General features: G+C 42.6%; 1 protein-coding gene across 2 annotated transcripts; it reads left to right on the top strand.

Moving 5' to 3' along the window:
- Positions 1-2,466: 2,466 nt before the first annotated feature.
- Positions 2,467-8,152, top strand: LOC106600498 (uncharacterized). 2 transcript variants are annotated; one of them, XM_082973517.1, is made up of 4 exons: positions 2,467-2,903; positions 4,909-5,295; positions 5,895-6,665; positions 6,970-8,152. In XM_082973517.1, the coding sequence occupies exons 1-4, from the start codon at positions 2,633-2,635 to the stop codon at positions 7,905-7,907; spliced, it is 2,367 nt and encodes a 788-aa protein (XP_082829643.1). In that variant the 5' UTR covers positions 2,467-2,632; the 3' UTR covers positions 7,908-8,152. The 2 variants fall into 2 exon arrangements, with proteins under 2 accessions (XP_082829643.1, XP_014047369.1); XM_014191894.3 differs by having other exon boundaries at positions 4,909-5,655.
- The last annotated feature ends 8,802 nt before the right edge of the window (positions 8,153-16,954 follow it).

Here is a 16,954-nt window from a genome sequence, read left to right as displayed (position 1 = left end):
ATGGTCCAAACACACCAAGACAGTCATGAAGAAGGCACAGCAACACCCCTCAGGAAACTGAAAAGATTTGGCATGGGTTCCCAGATCCTCAAAAAGTTCTACAGCTGCACCATTGAGAGCGTCCTGACCAGTTGCATGGCAACTGCTCGGCCTCCAACCATAAGGCGCAACAGAAGGTAGTGCGTACAGCTCAGTACATCACTGGGGCCAAGCTTCCTGCCATCCAGGACCTATATACTAGGCAGTGTCAGAGGAAGGCCCCAAAAAATTGTCAAAGACTCTAGTCACCCAAGTCATAGACTGCTCTCTCTGCTACTGCACGGCAGGCAGTACCGGAGAGCCAAGTCTCGGTTAAAAGGCTCCTTAACAGATTCCACCCCCAAGCTATAAGACTGCTGAACAATTAATCAAATGGCCACCTGGACTATTTACATTGACACCCCCCCAGCCCCCCCCCCCCAGATTGCGAAATCCTTGACCCATATTTTTTACCTAATGATTATATCTGCTACTATCCTCAAGGTTTGGAAGGCGGCCCTTGTGCTCCCTCTTCACAAAGGTGGTGAGCCTTGTGACCAAAATAATTATTGGCCTATTTCTAAACTCTTGCCCAGCTAAAATGTTGATTAATTCTCAGCTACGATCTTTCTTATCTTTGAAATGTATATCAGTTGGGGTTTGAGTGTGCAAAGCTGTCGCCAAGGCAAAGGGTGGCTACTTTGAAGAATCTAAAATATATTTTGATTTCTTTAACAGTTTTTTGGTTACATGATTCCATGTGTGCTATTTCATAGTTTTGATGTCTTCACTATTATTCTACAATGTAGAAAATTGTAAAAATAAAGAAAAACCCTTGAATGAGTACGTGTGTCCAAACTTTTGACTGTTACTGCATATCTTTCATCTCTCTGTTTCCTCATTTTCCTTCAATTCACAAGAGGCTGAATGTATCTTACGTTAGAAAACATCAGTGTGAGCGAAACAGCGCCCCTCTGTCTCTCTATGTATAGGCCATCGATCCGATGCTGTCTGGTCCAAACGAGTATGACATTGTTGCAGCCCGTAGCATTGAAGGCAAGAAGCCAGTGAGCATCTGGCCTCCCTTGACAATTTTTTTTTTTTAAATACAATGAGCTAAACTGATCGAGCTCAACCGTGAACCCCCCAAAAAAGTGTCAAGGGAAGCCAGCTTGGATTTGACATCACTCCTATCAAATCCGATTGAGAGCATACGTCACTGACAGAAAAATTAGAATTGTTACATCTAGTTGTGTTGTTGTCCTCTGGTGGCTAGCTAGCCAGCTAAGAAAAATGGTCCCTTTCCTAAATTAGCTATGGATAGAGACAGGGATTTGGACTTGTGGTTTTACTTAATTCTGATTCAACCATTAATTCATACATTGTTTGTGCCCCTGGCCTGAGAGGATGGAAGTTCAATATGTAGAAGTTAACTAACTAACGTTGCCCATGAATGGAAGTTAGACTAGCGAGTAAGCATTTTAGTCAGGTAGCCTAGGACAACAAAAAATAATGGTGTGTACTGTATGACAGAGTGATAGACCATTTCATCAACATGAAAGAGAGGAGGAGGGCATTGGCGTTTCTCTACAAGAAGGGTGAGTCAACATGTTTTTCTACTTGCACAAACACGCATGCACACACACGCACACAGAAGTCAGAACCATGGACAGACACATCATATTTAGCTTACATTGATTGGACTAAATTGTTTTTGGTATCTTTTAGTTGTCACTGTATTAGACTAAGCAAAGGCGATTTGATGAAGTTGAAATGGTGCTGGATTAGTGGAGGCAGCCCCTGTTTTCTTTGTGACTTGCCGTAACTCTCTGTGGTTCTAAATCTATTAGTTGTTTAGTGGTCCGAAAATGTCAGAAACATTAACTTGCTTGACCATGCTGTAGGTAGGTCATGTAACTGTTACTGTACATGCAATATGCTTTGTGAACTTCACTGGACAGAGGTTGCTATCCGGTTTTGTGACAAAACAAAGGTGAGGTTGAATTTATTCTGCCACTGCCTTCTTATTGTCTCGGCCTTTAGGCCTATATATATCACTGTTGCGAGGTATATGAACGAACAGGATAAATCATAGAGCAAACAACGCAATTATCACAACACATAGGTTGTAGTATGACTTTTTCTGTGGGGGGGCTTGGCTTCCCCAGTGATTTTACCCACTCACTGCTACTGCTGGATAAACGAGTTGAGTTAAGAAGCTGAGAATAAAAATGTGCTTCTTCTATAGAAATATGTATTGCCTCTCGCTAAATAGTAGAAAGCAGACTATTCAGTCAACGTTCCTATAGGTCCTAGACTATGGCGACAATCTATAGAGGAACCAGACTAATTAAAATAATTGTATTTATTGTAGATAGGCCATGACTGACCTCACACTCCAGTACAGTAGATGGCGGTGTATGCGATCCGCAAACCCAATCTCAAAGAAGAAGAAACTAGCAGCGACACAGAACTACACGGGTAACATTGTAGCTAGCATTTTTAAACCAAATGATTAGCCTACCAGTAGCATATTAACGTTACTTAGAAACAAAGTTCCAATCTTTTGCAGGAGTAAGACAGAGCTGCGTTAAGATTAATTAAACATTTGAAAATGTTGAGCAGTGTTTCTCTACGGGCGCAGATCGCTTCCATCATAGAGGTACTTTCTAAAGCGGCGGTTGCAGAAATTAGCAAAGTAGTCGACGATGGTATAGTTGTGTTACGTGTGGAAATGTGTCAACGGGAAAATGAAATCAATGTCCTGAAAAATAATTTACAACAACTTGACAGCGAGCTTCGAAGAGCTCGAGCTCGTGGGATTCAAGCTCGAAGACGCATTCATCATGGTCGATCAGTCGCTGCTGAGAATCTTGGGAGAGAAGGTGGGTACACGACCTAGTATTAGCAGCAACTCTACTATCAATCAATAGTTAGCAGTACGTAACTGCACGTAACACTGGTCAACTAGCAATAGCACAATTTCAGGTAAACAATGTAGGTTTATTTGATCGGCCAACTCACGTTCACATTGAACCAGAATCTGTATTTACAGAATATGTTGATTATCCTTAAACCCAGGACGCAGCCATTCACCAGCTTTTCAAGATTAATAATATAGAAATACGAACGGTACTTAATAACGAATGTAGTTTAATGTCGTTACGGACGGTATGTACTTCTAAAAAAAAAACTCGAAATAAAAAGTTACATGCACCGGGGGGAAAAAAAATCGTCTTTAAAGAATTTAAGTATTGTTTTTGACCAAGTGCGCATGCACCTCCTGCAATATTTGTAATGGAATTAATATACACTAAATAAAGCCTATCTTTATGTACTATCACATTAAAAACGTGCACTGTTGTCTACTTACAATACATATTATTGCATTCCGTGTAGCGCCGGTGAAACCGATTGATATGATCATACACTCTTGTAAGGGGATGAAGCAGAGATCTCTATATAATGAGGAGATGCTTATATCTCTGTCCTAACAATGGGAGTCGTTGTCCCAAAGGCGGGAAGGCAAGGGAAGAGCTTAGGTCAACAACAACAAAAAAAGCTTAGGTCAAAATAACGCATTGGGTTTTTTTGGGGAGAGTGAAACTAATTGTTTAGCTGCCTCTCTTACCTCTCTTCCTGCAGATGAGTGATAGGGGTTAACCTAGAGGTTAAGAGCTCTAGATAAGAGTGTCTGCTAAAATGTAAGTTATTCTGGCTTGGACAAGGCTAGTGATGGTGTGATTGTGAAATCATGTCATTATTACATACCGTTACACCCTTCTTTGACACAACCCCTCAGAAACTAGGGTTGGACTGATATATGATTAAATCGAATGTTGTGATATTTGACATCGACAAAATATTGTAAAGTGCAAGAGCCTTAAATTTACAAATCCAAACTGCAGTTTTACGAATTATGCAGTATCAATATGTTGCAAATCCATTTTTTTTAATACATGCACCGAATACAACAGGTGTAGACCTTAACGTGAAATGCTTACTTACAAGCCCTTAACCAACAATGCAGTTTTAAGAAAATATTTACTAAATAAACTAAAGTTTAAAAAAAGTAACACAATAAAATAACAAGGCTATATACAGGGGGTACCGGTACCGAGTCAATGTGTGGGGGGTACAGGTTAGTTGAGGTAATTGAGGTAATGTTAATATTATGTTTGGTAGGCTCGCATCACTGGGCAGGTCGCAGCTAGGTTTCCCTTTGTAGTCTGTAATAGTTTGCAAGCCATGCCACATCTGACAAGCATCAGAGTCGGTGTAGCAGGATTCAATCTTTGTCCTGTATGGTTGCTTTGCCTGTTTGATGGTTTGTCGGGGGGCATAGTGGGATTTCTTATAAGCGTTCGGGTTAGTGTCCTGAACTTTGAAAGCAGCAGCTTTTGCCTTTAGCTCGGTGCGGATGTTGCCTGTAATCCATGATTTCTGGTTGGGATATGTACGTACGGTCACTGTGGGGACGGTCATTGATGCATTTATTGATGAAGCCGGTGACTGAGGTGGTATACTACTCAATGCCATCGGACGAATCCCAGAACATATTCCAGTCTGTGCTAGCAAAACAGTCCTGTCAGTAGCATCCACGTCATCTGACCACTTCTTAATGAATAAACTAAGCCATATTTTTTCGACATAACATTATTTAATGAGAATGCGACTAATATCGTAAACAAATAAGCAAAAACAAATGCACAGTCTGGAATTATCTAGTCATTAACGGCGCAAAAACGACTATATCGCGATATTTGGAGTAGCATATCATAGAAGAGGTCTCCCATTGTCCAACCCTAACAGACACTGATCCATTTGGTTTATTATTAAAACAAACAATGAAGGATTTTGCTGACATGCAATACTTATTCATTTCCACAGGGCCAGGTAGAAGCGGTACTGCTTGTGTCGGGAGGACCTCGCTTGAGAAACTGCAGTCTGGGGAAGATGGTAATGAAAGGGATGAAGAAGACATTCGACGTGCAGTTGAGATTCAGGTGAAGACTGAGCCAGGAGTGGAGCTGGAACAAAGAGAACAAAGTACAGGGAGAAAGGACAAAGGTTGTCTGGATGCTGAACTGTCAATGTATGACAGAGACAGCCAGCAGTGGATGTCCAGTTCACAAGCAGACAATGATATGGAGATGAGCAATTCAGAATATTTGAATAGTTCAGGGCAAAACTCCCAGTGTCTCCCTGATCACTCTCCTGTACCTCCTGGAAATTCCGACAAGGCGGAAGCGTCATGCAGCAGTGTTTCGTTTCCAGGTAAACCATATTTTGATGTAAGAGGGGATATGATTTCACAGCTCAGACAGTCACAACATTATCGGCAGTCAGACATACTCAAGAGAACAAGTGATGGCACAGTACAGTCAAACCCAGACCCTAGAAGTGTATTGGGTTTTGGCTCAAATTATAATACTGCAAGGAGAGCGAGGACCAAGAGATTTTGCCAGGTTAAGAAACACTTCATTTGCACACTGTGTGGAAAGAGTTTTGAACGTTATGGTCATCTTGAAAGGCATCTGCGAATTCATACGGGTGAGAAACCATACAGCTGTGACCTATGTGGGAGATGTTTCAACCAGAAGAGTAGCCTCAAAGGGCATCTGAAGACTCACAGAGGTAAGAGATTAGAATCAGTATGTAAACAGTACATTGGTTATAGATCATAGGCAATTCCATGACTGCATACCAAATCACACCCTATTCCCTATATAGTGTAGAGCCCATAGGGCTCTGGGCAAAAGTAGTGCATTGTATAGGTAATTGGGTACAATTTGGAACAGCAATATATTGGTTATTATAGGACATAAACAATTCCCTGTCTCATTTTATTAATCAAATGTAATATTTCCACACAGTATCGATAGACGGACAAGCTAACAACGCGGAGATGCCTCCCCTGGATAGAAGTCAGTCTGAGGAAGAGCAATGCAACAAAAATAATGAAGTGGTCCAAACTCCTCCTGAGATACCTGTGAAGTCGGAGCCAGAGGAGCAGAAGGATGCATCCCAGATACTGAATCATGAAGGAGAAGAACAGACTGCAGGAAGCGCAGAAGAACTGGCTGCTAAGTTGTCATTGTATGAGAGAGGGAGCCAGTCGTGGATGTCCGGTTCACAAGCAGACAATGATATTGAGACAAGCAATTCAGAATATTTCAGCAGTTCTGGTCACAAGTCACAGTGTTTCCCTGACCATTCGCCTTTAAATCATGTCCCAGGAATGGTGGAAGCGTCATGCAGCAGTGCTTCATTTCCAGGAAAACCATATGTCGATGTCAGAGAGGATATGATTTTGCAGCTCAGACAGCAACATTATGGACCTTCAGACACACTCTTGATAGCAAGTGACGGCACAGTACAGTCAAACTCACAGGGCATGGAAGGGGTTACACTGAACCATAGCCCTATCTTCTCTAGTTTTCCAAGAAAAGTGAGAACCTTCCAAGGAGTCACCAAGGACAAGAAGTGCTTCATCTGTTCATTCTGTGGGAAAGTTTTTGAGCGGGTTGGTCATCTGGAAAGGCACCAGCGAATTCATACGGGTGAGAAACCGTACAGATGTGAAATATGCGGAAGGTGTTTCAACCAGAAGAGCAGCCTCAAAGGGCATCTGAAGACTCACAGAGGTAAGTGACAAAAATAATGTTTTTCATACTTTTAATACATGAAAATTAAAATCTGTTAACTGTTCTAAGGTTCCATCCTAAAGGGCACCCTATTCCCTTTATAGTGTACTACTTTTGACCTTGGCCCATAGGGCTCTGATCAAAGTAGTGCACTACATACAGAATAAGGTGTCATTTGGGACAGATACTAAATGTTTTCCTGGTCTCTTTCAGTGGTTTAGGATGAAGTTTAACAGCTAATGTTAAATTGCTATTTTGATGTTATCAATGCTAAAATATTTGGTACTCTTGTTTTGTCAAGCAGATGGTGTTGAAATGCTAACGGAACAACCTCTACTTGATAAGAAGCCTGATGTCCATCCTAAACCCTCAGAGAACCCAGAGGAACAGAGGGCTCAGGCCTCACTTGCTGAAGAACAGCCTAGCTCTGGTGACAGTGAAGATGAGGAGGGGGGAAGGGGGCAGGGGTTAGTAGTGAAAGCAGAGCAAGAGAAGGAGTTTAAAGCCCAGACAATCAATCTGTCTGGACATCAACACCAACAAAGCACAGAGCGACCAGGTTATCAGGATGACCCAGAGTATGTCATGGATGAGAGGGAGAGTCAGATGGGGAGATCTTTTACAGCAGAGAGGCACAATGATAACGAGTCTGGGTCTGTACATCCAGGTTGCTCCTTCGATGGTACAAAGCAGCAGAACTCCCATCCAGATTCACCCAGTGTGAAATACAATCACCGTCTTTTTGATGGAATGCACCACCACGGGTTCTATTCGTCAGCTTCTAGAGAGGTGGAACTTGAACACTTGTCTTTTCAGGATGAGAAAAACAAGTTGGAAATGATTGAGCAAGAGCAGTATGCAGGAATGGCTCTAAATGTAAGGAACCGAGAGGATGGCAATGGGACAATGCTACCCAGGTTTCAGGGCCGGGTACCACTACCTGTAGAGAAGGAAACGGCAATGAGAGAGTACATCACAGAACCAAACAGTCAAGAAGGCATTTTATTTGCCCTTGGTATAGACGGTTTTGACAGCACAGAGGGCAGCAGTGCCACCACAGACAACACAAGAAATAGATGTTTCATATGCTCCATTTGTGGAAAGAGTTTTGATCGCCATAGTCATTTTGAAAGACACCAGCGCACTCATACTGGTGAGAAACCCTACTGCTGTGAGATATGTGGTAAGAGTTTCACTCAGAAGAGCAGCCTGAAAGCTCATCAGAGACTTCATACAGGGTAGTTAATCAAAGGCCAGATGGGCTTCATCAAAATGCAATCAATACTAGTGTTGTAAAATGAGTATTGGACATATGGCTGCTATTGGTAATAACTCGGTGTTGCAACAATTTGGAAGTCCAACTATATTGTGTTGACTTAATATGTTTGTTTTATATGTTTGTTTCCATTACACTTGATTAAATGGAACATTTGAGTAGTGCTTAGTTTGTCGTAATATATAAATATATATATATATATATATATATATATATATATATATATATATATATATATATATATATATATATATATATATATATATAAAAAAAAAAAGGTTAAAGAAAAACTTTGAATAATGACATTTCTTTTCTCTCTTTCTACATCAAACATATGGATAATTTATCCAATTAATAGGGTTACGTAACCATTGTTTTTGGAGAAGACCTTGATGGTAAGTTTGCCTACTACTCAATGAATGAGTAGAGTAGTTCAAATTGAGTTTTTTTACTCAAGCTACCAAAACACAGGAAAATCAGCCTAGTTTGAGTAAAATGTGCTTATTTTTCTGCATGTATATATTTTAAGTAAATGTAAAATTGTGAATGTCTCAATCTTGTGGGTTCACTGTTTTACTTGTTAGTAAAATAAAATGTTTTATAAGAGGATTCCTATTTTTTGCCTTTCCAACTTTGGTGTTCACTTTTCTAGTATTTTCAGTAACAGAAGTTTGATGCGGAAGTAGTTTATTTTGCAAACCGATTTCAATTTTGGTTGATGTGGCTTGCTTTTAGAATTACAAGTTGGATATACAGTTGAAGTCGGAAGTTTACCATACAACTTAGCCAAATACATTTAAACTCAGTTTTTCACAATTCCTGACATTTAATCCTAGTAAAAATTCCCTGTCTTAAGTCAGTTAGGATCACCACTTTAAGATTGTGAAATGTCAGAATAGTAGTAGAGATAATTATTTATTTAAGCTTTTATTTCTTTCATCACATTCCCAGTGGGTCAGAAGTTCACATACACTCAATTAGTATTTGGTAGCATTGCCTTTAAATTCTTTAACTTGGTTCGAACGGTTCGGGTAGCCTTCCACAAGCTTCCCACAATAAGTTGGGTGAATTTTGGCCCATTCCTCCTGACAGAGCTGGTGTAACGGAGTCAGGTTTGTAGGCCTCCTTGCTCACACACGCTTTTTCACTTCTGCCCACAAACTTTCAATGGGATTGAGGTCAGGGCTTGTGATGGCCACTCCAATACCTTGACTTTGTTGTCGTTAAGCCATTTTGCCACAACTTTGGAAGTATGCTTGGGGTCATTGTCCATTTGGAAGACCCATTTGCGACCAAACTTTAACTTCCTGACTGATGTCTTGAGATGTTGCTTCAATATATCCACATAATTTTCCTACCTCATGATGCCATCTATTTTGTGAAGTGCACCACTCCTGTAGCAAAGCACCCTCACAACATGATGCTGCCACCCCCGTGCTTCATGGTTGGGATGGTGTTCTTCGGCTTGCAAGCGTTCCCTTTTTCCTCCAAACATAATGATGGTCATTATGGCCAAACAGTTCTATTTTTGTTTCATCAGACCAGAGGACATTACTCCAAAACGTACGATCTTTGTCCCCATGTGCAGTTGCAAACCATAGTCTGGCTTTTTTAATGGCGGTTTTGGAGCAGTGGCTTCTTCCTTGCGGAGCGGCCTTTCAGGTTATGTCGATATAGGACTCGTTTTACTGTGGATATAGATACTTGTGTACCTGTTTCCTCCAGCATCTTCACAAGGTCCTTTGCTGTTGTTCTGGGATTGATTTGCACTTTTCGCACCAAAGTACGTTAATCTCTAGGAGACAGAACATGTCTCCTTCCTGAGCAGTATGACGGCTGCGTGGTCCCATGGTGTTTATACTTGCGTACTATTGTTAGATTTTCCCATGATGTCAAGCAAATAGGCACTGAGTTTTGAAGGTAGGCCTTGAAATACATCCACAGGTACACCTCCAATTGACTCAAATTATGTCAATTAGCCTATCAGAAGCTTCAAAAGCCATGACATCATTTTCTGGAATTTTCCAAGCTGTTTAAAGGCACAGTAACTTTAGTGTATGTAAACTTCTGACCCACTGGAATTGTGATACAGTGAATTATAAGTGAAATAATCTGTCTTTAAACAATTGTTGGAAAAATTACTTGTCATGCACAAAGTAGATGTCCTAACCGACATGCCAAAACTATAGTTTGTTAACAAGAAATTTGTGGAGTGGTTGAAAAACGAGTATTAATGACTCCAACCTAAGCGTATGTAATCTTCTGAATTCAACTATATATGGAATTGTTTTAATTAGGTCATAGCAAGGACCAGTTTGCTATTTGGTTTAGAATTTTAAAACCCTTTGAAGTGTAAATTATGTACAAATTATTTTATGAAAAGGTTTTTTTGGCCTTACTGCTATTTGCCTCTACAAAGGCATTGAATAACAGATTCAGTACATGGAACAACAGATTGTTCCCCCCCCCCCCCCCCCCCCCCCCCAAAAAAAAACAAAAAACATCTAAAGGGTGTTTGTTCTGAATTGTCTGTCCGATATGAGAAAGATCAGGAAATTGTATACATTGTACATGTATTTAACTCCTTATTTGTCCACAGTTGTTATATAATTAGTGTGTAGCCCAAACTGTTCAGAAGGTACAGAAGTTGGCAGATAGGCTGTACCGATTTCAAGTCACAAGAGGCTTGTGGGGGTCATAGAGCAAAACGGAGAACATAAGTAGGGTCATAGTTTGTAGGCCAGTTTGGACGCTATTGACGATTTTGTGAGAATACCGATTCTCAGGATGTCTCATAGTCTGAGAAACACAGCTCAAACCCTGTCACCTTTCATTGCAGATGCGGAAGGGCGGATTAAGACGCATCCAATGCAACAACAAAAAAAAACATTGTTGAAACGTTTTATTATGCGATTTATATTTCCTGGGGGCGCGGACATTGACTTTAGGGGGCAGGTACATTTTGGCATTGGCAGTTTGAAGATGTCTATTTCAGTAGCCACGTTTGCGGGTGGACTCTGGGCTCAACAGTGCGACCATTTCACTCGCATATGTGAATTAAAGTATTATCACCTTTATAGTAAAATAAATGCTGCTGAGTAGCTGTTTACAAAGTATTTCTGTCGTTTTGTTTCATAGCTGGTAAAATATTCGCACAAAGTCAAAGAACTACGAATCATATAACGTTAGCCTATTTCACCTCGCCCTGCAACACTGCCTGGCTCCGGGCTTTTTAGAAGCACTGCGCACAATATAAAAGTTGGTCTAATTGATTTGAGATGAAAGCCTACTGAAGTGAGACTTTGTCCTTGTTTCTTGGATAGTTATATTGTTTTCTTCACAAGCTAGGTTGTTTTTCTACGCTTGAGTTTCAACTGCTAAGGAAGCGAAGACAACGCATCTAGCTCACAGACACGACGATACCACGGCAACATCCGCCCTTAAAGGGGCAGGTGAAAATTTGTCTCTGATATTTTGGTTAAGACTCAGGTCACAAAAAAAGAAATGTAACAATATACCACATGTAATTCTTACTAGTAATACATGTATTGTTTAGAAACATTACAAAGCATGCTAATCCGATAGCACTTTTTGGAGGGGTAATCTTTTAGCTGGAAAGTATTGTAACGACCCGGTATTGTGTTCTGTGTTTGTGGGTGTGTTATGGTTCTCATGGCTACTAGCAGGGGTTAAATATGTCAGGACAGAGGGAAAGGCTGGGGGGGTATGATGGGTAATCCCGCGGGACTTGGAAATGATAAATAGGGATTACTGTCTCATCTTCTCTCTCTTTCTGTTCGGGGCCTTGATCTGTTCCTATGGGAGTAAACATTAATTAGACTTGGTATAGTTGTGTACATTCGGCATTTAGCGGTGTGGGCTGTGGCCTGAACAATAGCCCAGTTTAGGAATAAACCTGTGTTCTGACCTGCACACCTAGAGTCCGTCTCTTTTTCCTTTATGACCCAGCTGGGTCATTACATTGGCGTCAGAAGTGCTTTCGAACTACGGGACCAAGACTAGGCGAGTTAGCTGTTTAGTATAGGCTGGGTTAGCTTTAGCGTGACTCGCATCTACGGTCATGATGCTTGGGGCGAGGCGGGAAATTAAGGAAGAGTCGGACAATGTGTCCGTTGTGGGCTCGGGGGTACCCGGTCGGGAGGGTCGGGCGGCGACTGCCGTAGAAGAACTGGAGGGCCACATGGCGGGAGTTAAATTGTCAGTCAGCAAGATGGCAGAACTGGCGGGTTTTCCTTCACGCCGCTCGAGAGCAGACGTCACGGCGACGGGGATATCGACGTCACCAGGTGCGGAAATGGCGGGGCCTGCTTATGTAAACAGAGATGGCAGCGGCCTATTGCCATTAGCCACGGTAGCGGCTAAACTGCCAAAGTTCAATGGACAAGGTAAATGGGAAGTTTTTTTCACTCAATTCGAGTTGTTGGCTAGAGCCGGGAGGTGGTCTGACGAGACGAAAGCGTTACAGCTTGCCCTGAGCCTGACAGAGGAGGCGTCGGAATGCCTGTTAACGCTAGCCCCGGACGAGAGGGGCGACTACGGTGCGCTAGTGGAGGCGTCGCCAGGAGGAGGACGCAGAGCTGCGTCCTGTGCTGCGGTGGGTGGAAGAGAGAAGACGACCGCCGTGGGGGGAAGTAGCCCCTCTATCACCAGTCACCAAGGGACTGTGGGCTAAATTCACAGTCCTTAGAGTGGCTGAGGGAGTGCTCCAGAGGGGGTGGAAAAAGCCAGCGACTGGAGAAATTACGTGGCAGGTAGTGGTGCCCAAAAGGCTGCAGGGGAGCGTGTTACAGCAGCTTCATGGGGGAGTTGGCGCAGGGCATTTTGGGGTCTCCAAAACGTTAAAGCGCATGCGTAAAGGCTTCTATTGGGCCAGGCACAGGAGGGATGTTGAGGACTTTTGTAGGCAGTGCGACGAGTGTGCTGCTAAAAAAGGACCCCCAGGTCAGTCACACGCCCTCCTACAACAATTCCCAGTAGGGGAGCCCATGGAGAGACTGGGAGTAGACATAGTGGGGCCGTTTCCAACCACAGACAGAGGTAACAGGTGGATTCTAACCGCTATGGACTACTTCACCAAGTGGCCGGAGGCTTACGCTCTCCCAGACGAGGAGGCAGAGACAGTAGCTGATGCGTTGGTGGGGGGAATAATCAGTCGGTTTGGGGTGCCACAGTCTATTCACAGCGACCAGGGGAGAAACTTCGAGTCACGGGTGTTCTCAGAGTTGTGTAGACGGTTAGGCGCAGAGAAGACGCGCACTACTCCGCTTCACCCCCAGAGTGATGGGCTGGTGGAAAGATTTAACAGAACGTTAGCACAGCAGCTGGCCATCGTTACCTCAAAACACCAGAGAGATTGGGACACCCACTTACCGTTTATTCTTATGGCATGTAGGTCGGCTGTTCAAGAATCGACTGCGTGCTCCCCAGCGCTACTAATGTTAGGTTGTGAGTTGCGCACCCCAGCCGAACTGACGTTTGGCCACCCTCCTGATAATGACGACGGGGTTTTGCCTGGCCCGAACTATGTGTGTCGTCTGCAGAACCGGTTAGAAGCGGCTCACACCTTCGCAAGAGAGCAACTCGAGAACGCAGGGGTGCGCCAAAAGCACCACTACGACTCGCGCGCTAGGGGGAGGCACTTTGGAGCGGGAGAATGTGTGTGGCTTCACAACCCCACGCGCAAGAAGGGGCGGTGCCCAAAGCTGGACAGTGCATGGGTGGGGCCGTGTCTGGTGATAGAGAGAGTGGGGGAGGTGACGTACCGGGTGGAGGTCCCCCCACGGAGCAGGAAGGTGGTGGTCCACCGGGACCGATTGGCACCCTACAGAGGGAGGAAAACGGTAGGAAATGGGAGTGAGGTCTCTGATGTGAGCCCACGGGAACAGTCTAACGACGAGACTCTAGCGCAACCTGAGCCTGGGATGGGGGCTGCTTCTTCGGAGGGCGCTGGAAATGACATTGGGGCAGATGAGTGTTCTGGGGGTTCACCGGTGAGAGCCACGGGGAGGCCCAAGAGACTGATGTGACCTCCGGGTCGTTTTAAGGATTTTGTTGTGTAACCCTAGGGGCTAGGGTTTAGAAAGGGGGGGCTATGTAACGACCCGGTATTGTGTTCTGTGTTTGTGGGTGTGTTATGGTTCTCATGGCTACTAGCAGGGGTTAAATATGTCAGGACAGAGGGAAAGGCTGGGGGGGTATGATGGGTAATCCCGCGGGACTTGGAAATGATAAATAGGGATTACTGTCTCGTCTTCTCTCTCTTTCTGTTCGGGGCCTTGATCTGTTCCTATGGGAGTAAACATTAATTAGACTTGGTATAGTTGTGTACATTCGGCATTTAGCGGCGTGGGCTGTGGCCTGAACAATAGCCCAGTTTAGGAATAAACCTGTGTTCTGACCTGCACACCTAGAGTCCGTCTCTTTTTCCTTTATGACCCAGCTGGGTCATTACAGTATATTTTGTCTGGTAAACATTCTGAGTGGCTGGTAGACTTAAGGTTAATTTTAGGCCCTGGATGCAAGACAGTAGTGTTGTCACCATACCAGAATTAGTATCCAGACAGATCTTTTGAGTTCATTACATTTGAAATTGTAGTTGTTTTTTTTATGTATGCATTAATGAATCAATTATACAATTACACAATCTTTTTTTTTTTTTACCTATGCAACTACATAACATACTGGTAATAATTTATTTGAATGGTAAATCTCTAGTCTATTGATAAACTGGGTAAATCAAGATGTAGCCCCGGCCTATTCACAAAACAGGTTAATGCATATTCAATAGGAATGTGTGCATGCATTGAGTTATTTAGCTTGTTTTGGCTGATTTCAAAGGGTTACAGTTGGAAAAAAATAAATAAATTCCTTTCCATTTGAGACTTATGTTATTGTACTGATCAACAACATTTGCATATAAAAACGGTCTCTTCTTTTATAAGTGTGCCTGACGCATGACGTCATTAACACAAACAGTCAGATGTAGATGATCTTGACTGGAGAGACGTGATGCTGGGGAGAAGAAGCAAATGAATAAAGTTTCAGCTTTGAAATCAGCAATACTTCACATATTATCACAAACAAGGCACTAGGGTGGTACACTGACCTTAGTTCAGCTGTTAGCTAGCAAGGAAAGTCAGCCCACAAAGCTGGAAGCTACCGGTATCTTGGCTTGTAAAGTGTTCTAGCCTGTACTAGCTAATGGACCTTGTTTTGCAAACAGTAATTAACAGTTATCATTTCTACATACTGTGTTGCAGTATTCAAGTGTGTTAACTTCTGTGCAGCATAAATCCTAAGCTGTGTTCAAATACACATACTAATGTACTGTATACAACATACTTAATGAGTATATACTACATACTATTAGTTCATTTTAGTGTACTGTAAACGAATGGTATCGTTTCAATTGAGCGTACTAGAGCGTTGCCTGTCTACCGGAAGTTGATACTGTTGCTATGCAACCTCTTGCTAGCATAACAAATGACTAGCTAAACATTTTACATTTCGGGTGTGTTCGAATATATTCAATCCGGAGTGCCAGATTGTGCTCTGGGCTTCGTAAATTCAGAGCGTTTCGCTCTCGGCGTATTCAGAGCGCACACTGCTGGCAGTGCTGGACGCTCTGGCGAAGGAGCAGTAGGGTTGATCCGAGCGTTCAACGGCAGTCAAGCACCCAAGCTAACTGGCTAACATTGGCTAGCTACTTCCAGACACAAATGAGAAAACACCTTACTCTGACCATTAGGCTGTTTTCATGTTATCCAGAGCGTTGGTGTCTGTAGCTGTGCTGCTGGCAGCAATTGAAGCTTTTTTTTTTGCAGATGTTGTAAATTCATCAGTTATTCTGTGAAAGAGTGCTCTGAAATCAGAGTAGATAGCCAGATTTTCAATGTCCATTGAAACGCACAACGGCTATACCACTTTTCTAAGAACGACATGAATAATCAAGTCAATAAACGTTGCATACTTAGTTAGATAGCATATAGGTAATATTCTGTCTGGCAAGTTTGATGTATTAGTAGATAACTAACGTTAGGTAACATTAACTAGCTAAGATACCGGTACATACTGCTGTAATGCTATGTGGTTTGAAAGGATGGCGTAGCTAAAAAATTGTCAGCCAACATAACGTGTAACGTAACTTATTAGAAAAGTCATTACTTTATTACATTGCTCAACATTTTCTTAACATTTATCATAATTAGTTAAAGCAATGAATTTGTATCCGCTCTCGGACTTCGGCTGCATATTTTCCGCCATTTTCTTCAAATCTGAAAACGTTGTGAAGCCACGCCCATTTTCTGAAGAATTGCATTATGGGCCGTAAAAGCATGGAAATAGTGTCCACTGCATGTATACTTCGTATTGTGGTGAATTTAGTACGACATCTGGGAACTTTTGGCATACTAACTATATTCATACTATGACCAATAAGCATACTATATACGCAATTCACATCACAAATAGCACTATTGGTGCGGTTATTATGAGTATTCGAACACAGCTTTAGACAGTGCAGTGGTTCCTCAGGAGAGGCTAGAGTTGGCAATTGTTGGGGTAGGTTCCTTATTCCTTGTCAATCATTGGCTTATTGGTGAAATCAGCAATCAGACTATCTTCTTTAAGTAAATCAATCAAACCTTTATTAATGCAATTGCAGACAGAAGTTGACAATGGAAACACAGTGCGTATGTTTCAGAGTAAGTTCTGCAAAATAAAAAAAGGTCGAAGTTGCTTTAATATGCTTGCAGTCAACCCCTAGTGATGTAACTACCTACATCAACACCTTCTACTCATGAGACCAAGCCCATGCATATACAGTTATACAAACATGCAGGAGAAAACAATAGTCCAGTGTTTTCTAAGGGCTCAAGAGTAATTTTCCATTCCCGTGTGGCTTACAGCAGTGTGTCTGACTTGTCTCGTATCTATTTACTCCCCTGCAGGGGTCTATGTATCTCTTTTAGCCTTGAGGCGCTTTCTCACAAAC

The sequence above is a fragment of the Salmo salar genome, chromosome 03 (genome assembly GCF_965601325.2).
Source record: "Salmo salar chromosome 03, fSalSal1, whole genome shotgun sequence".
Classification (NCBI taxonomy): Eukaryota; Metazoa; Chordata; class Actinopteri; order Salmoniformes; family Salmonidae; genus Salmo; species Salmo salar.
Note: the sequence above shows the minus strand (reverse complement) of the source record. Positions and strands in the feature narration are given on the sequence as shown.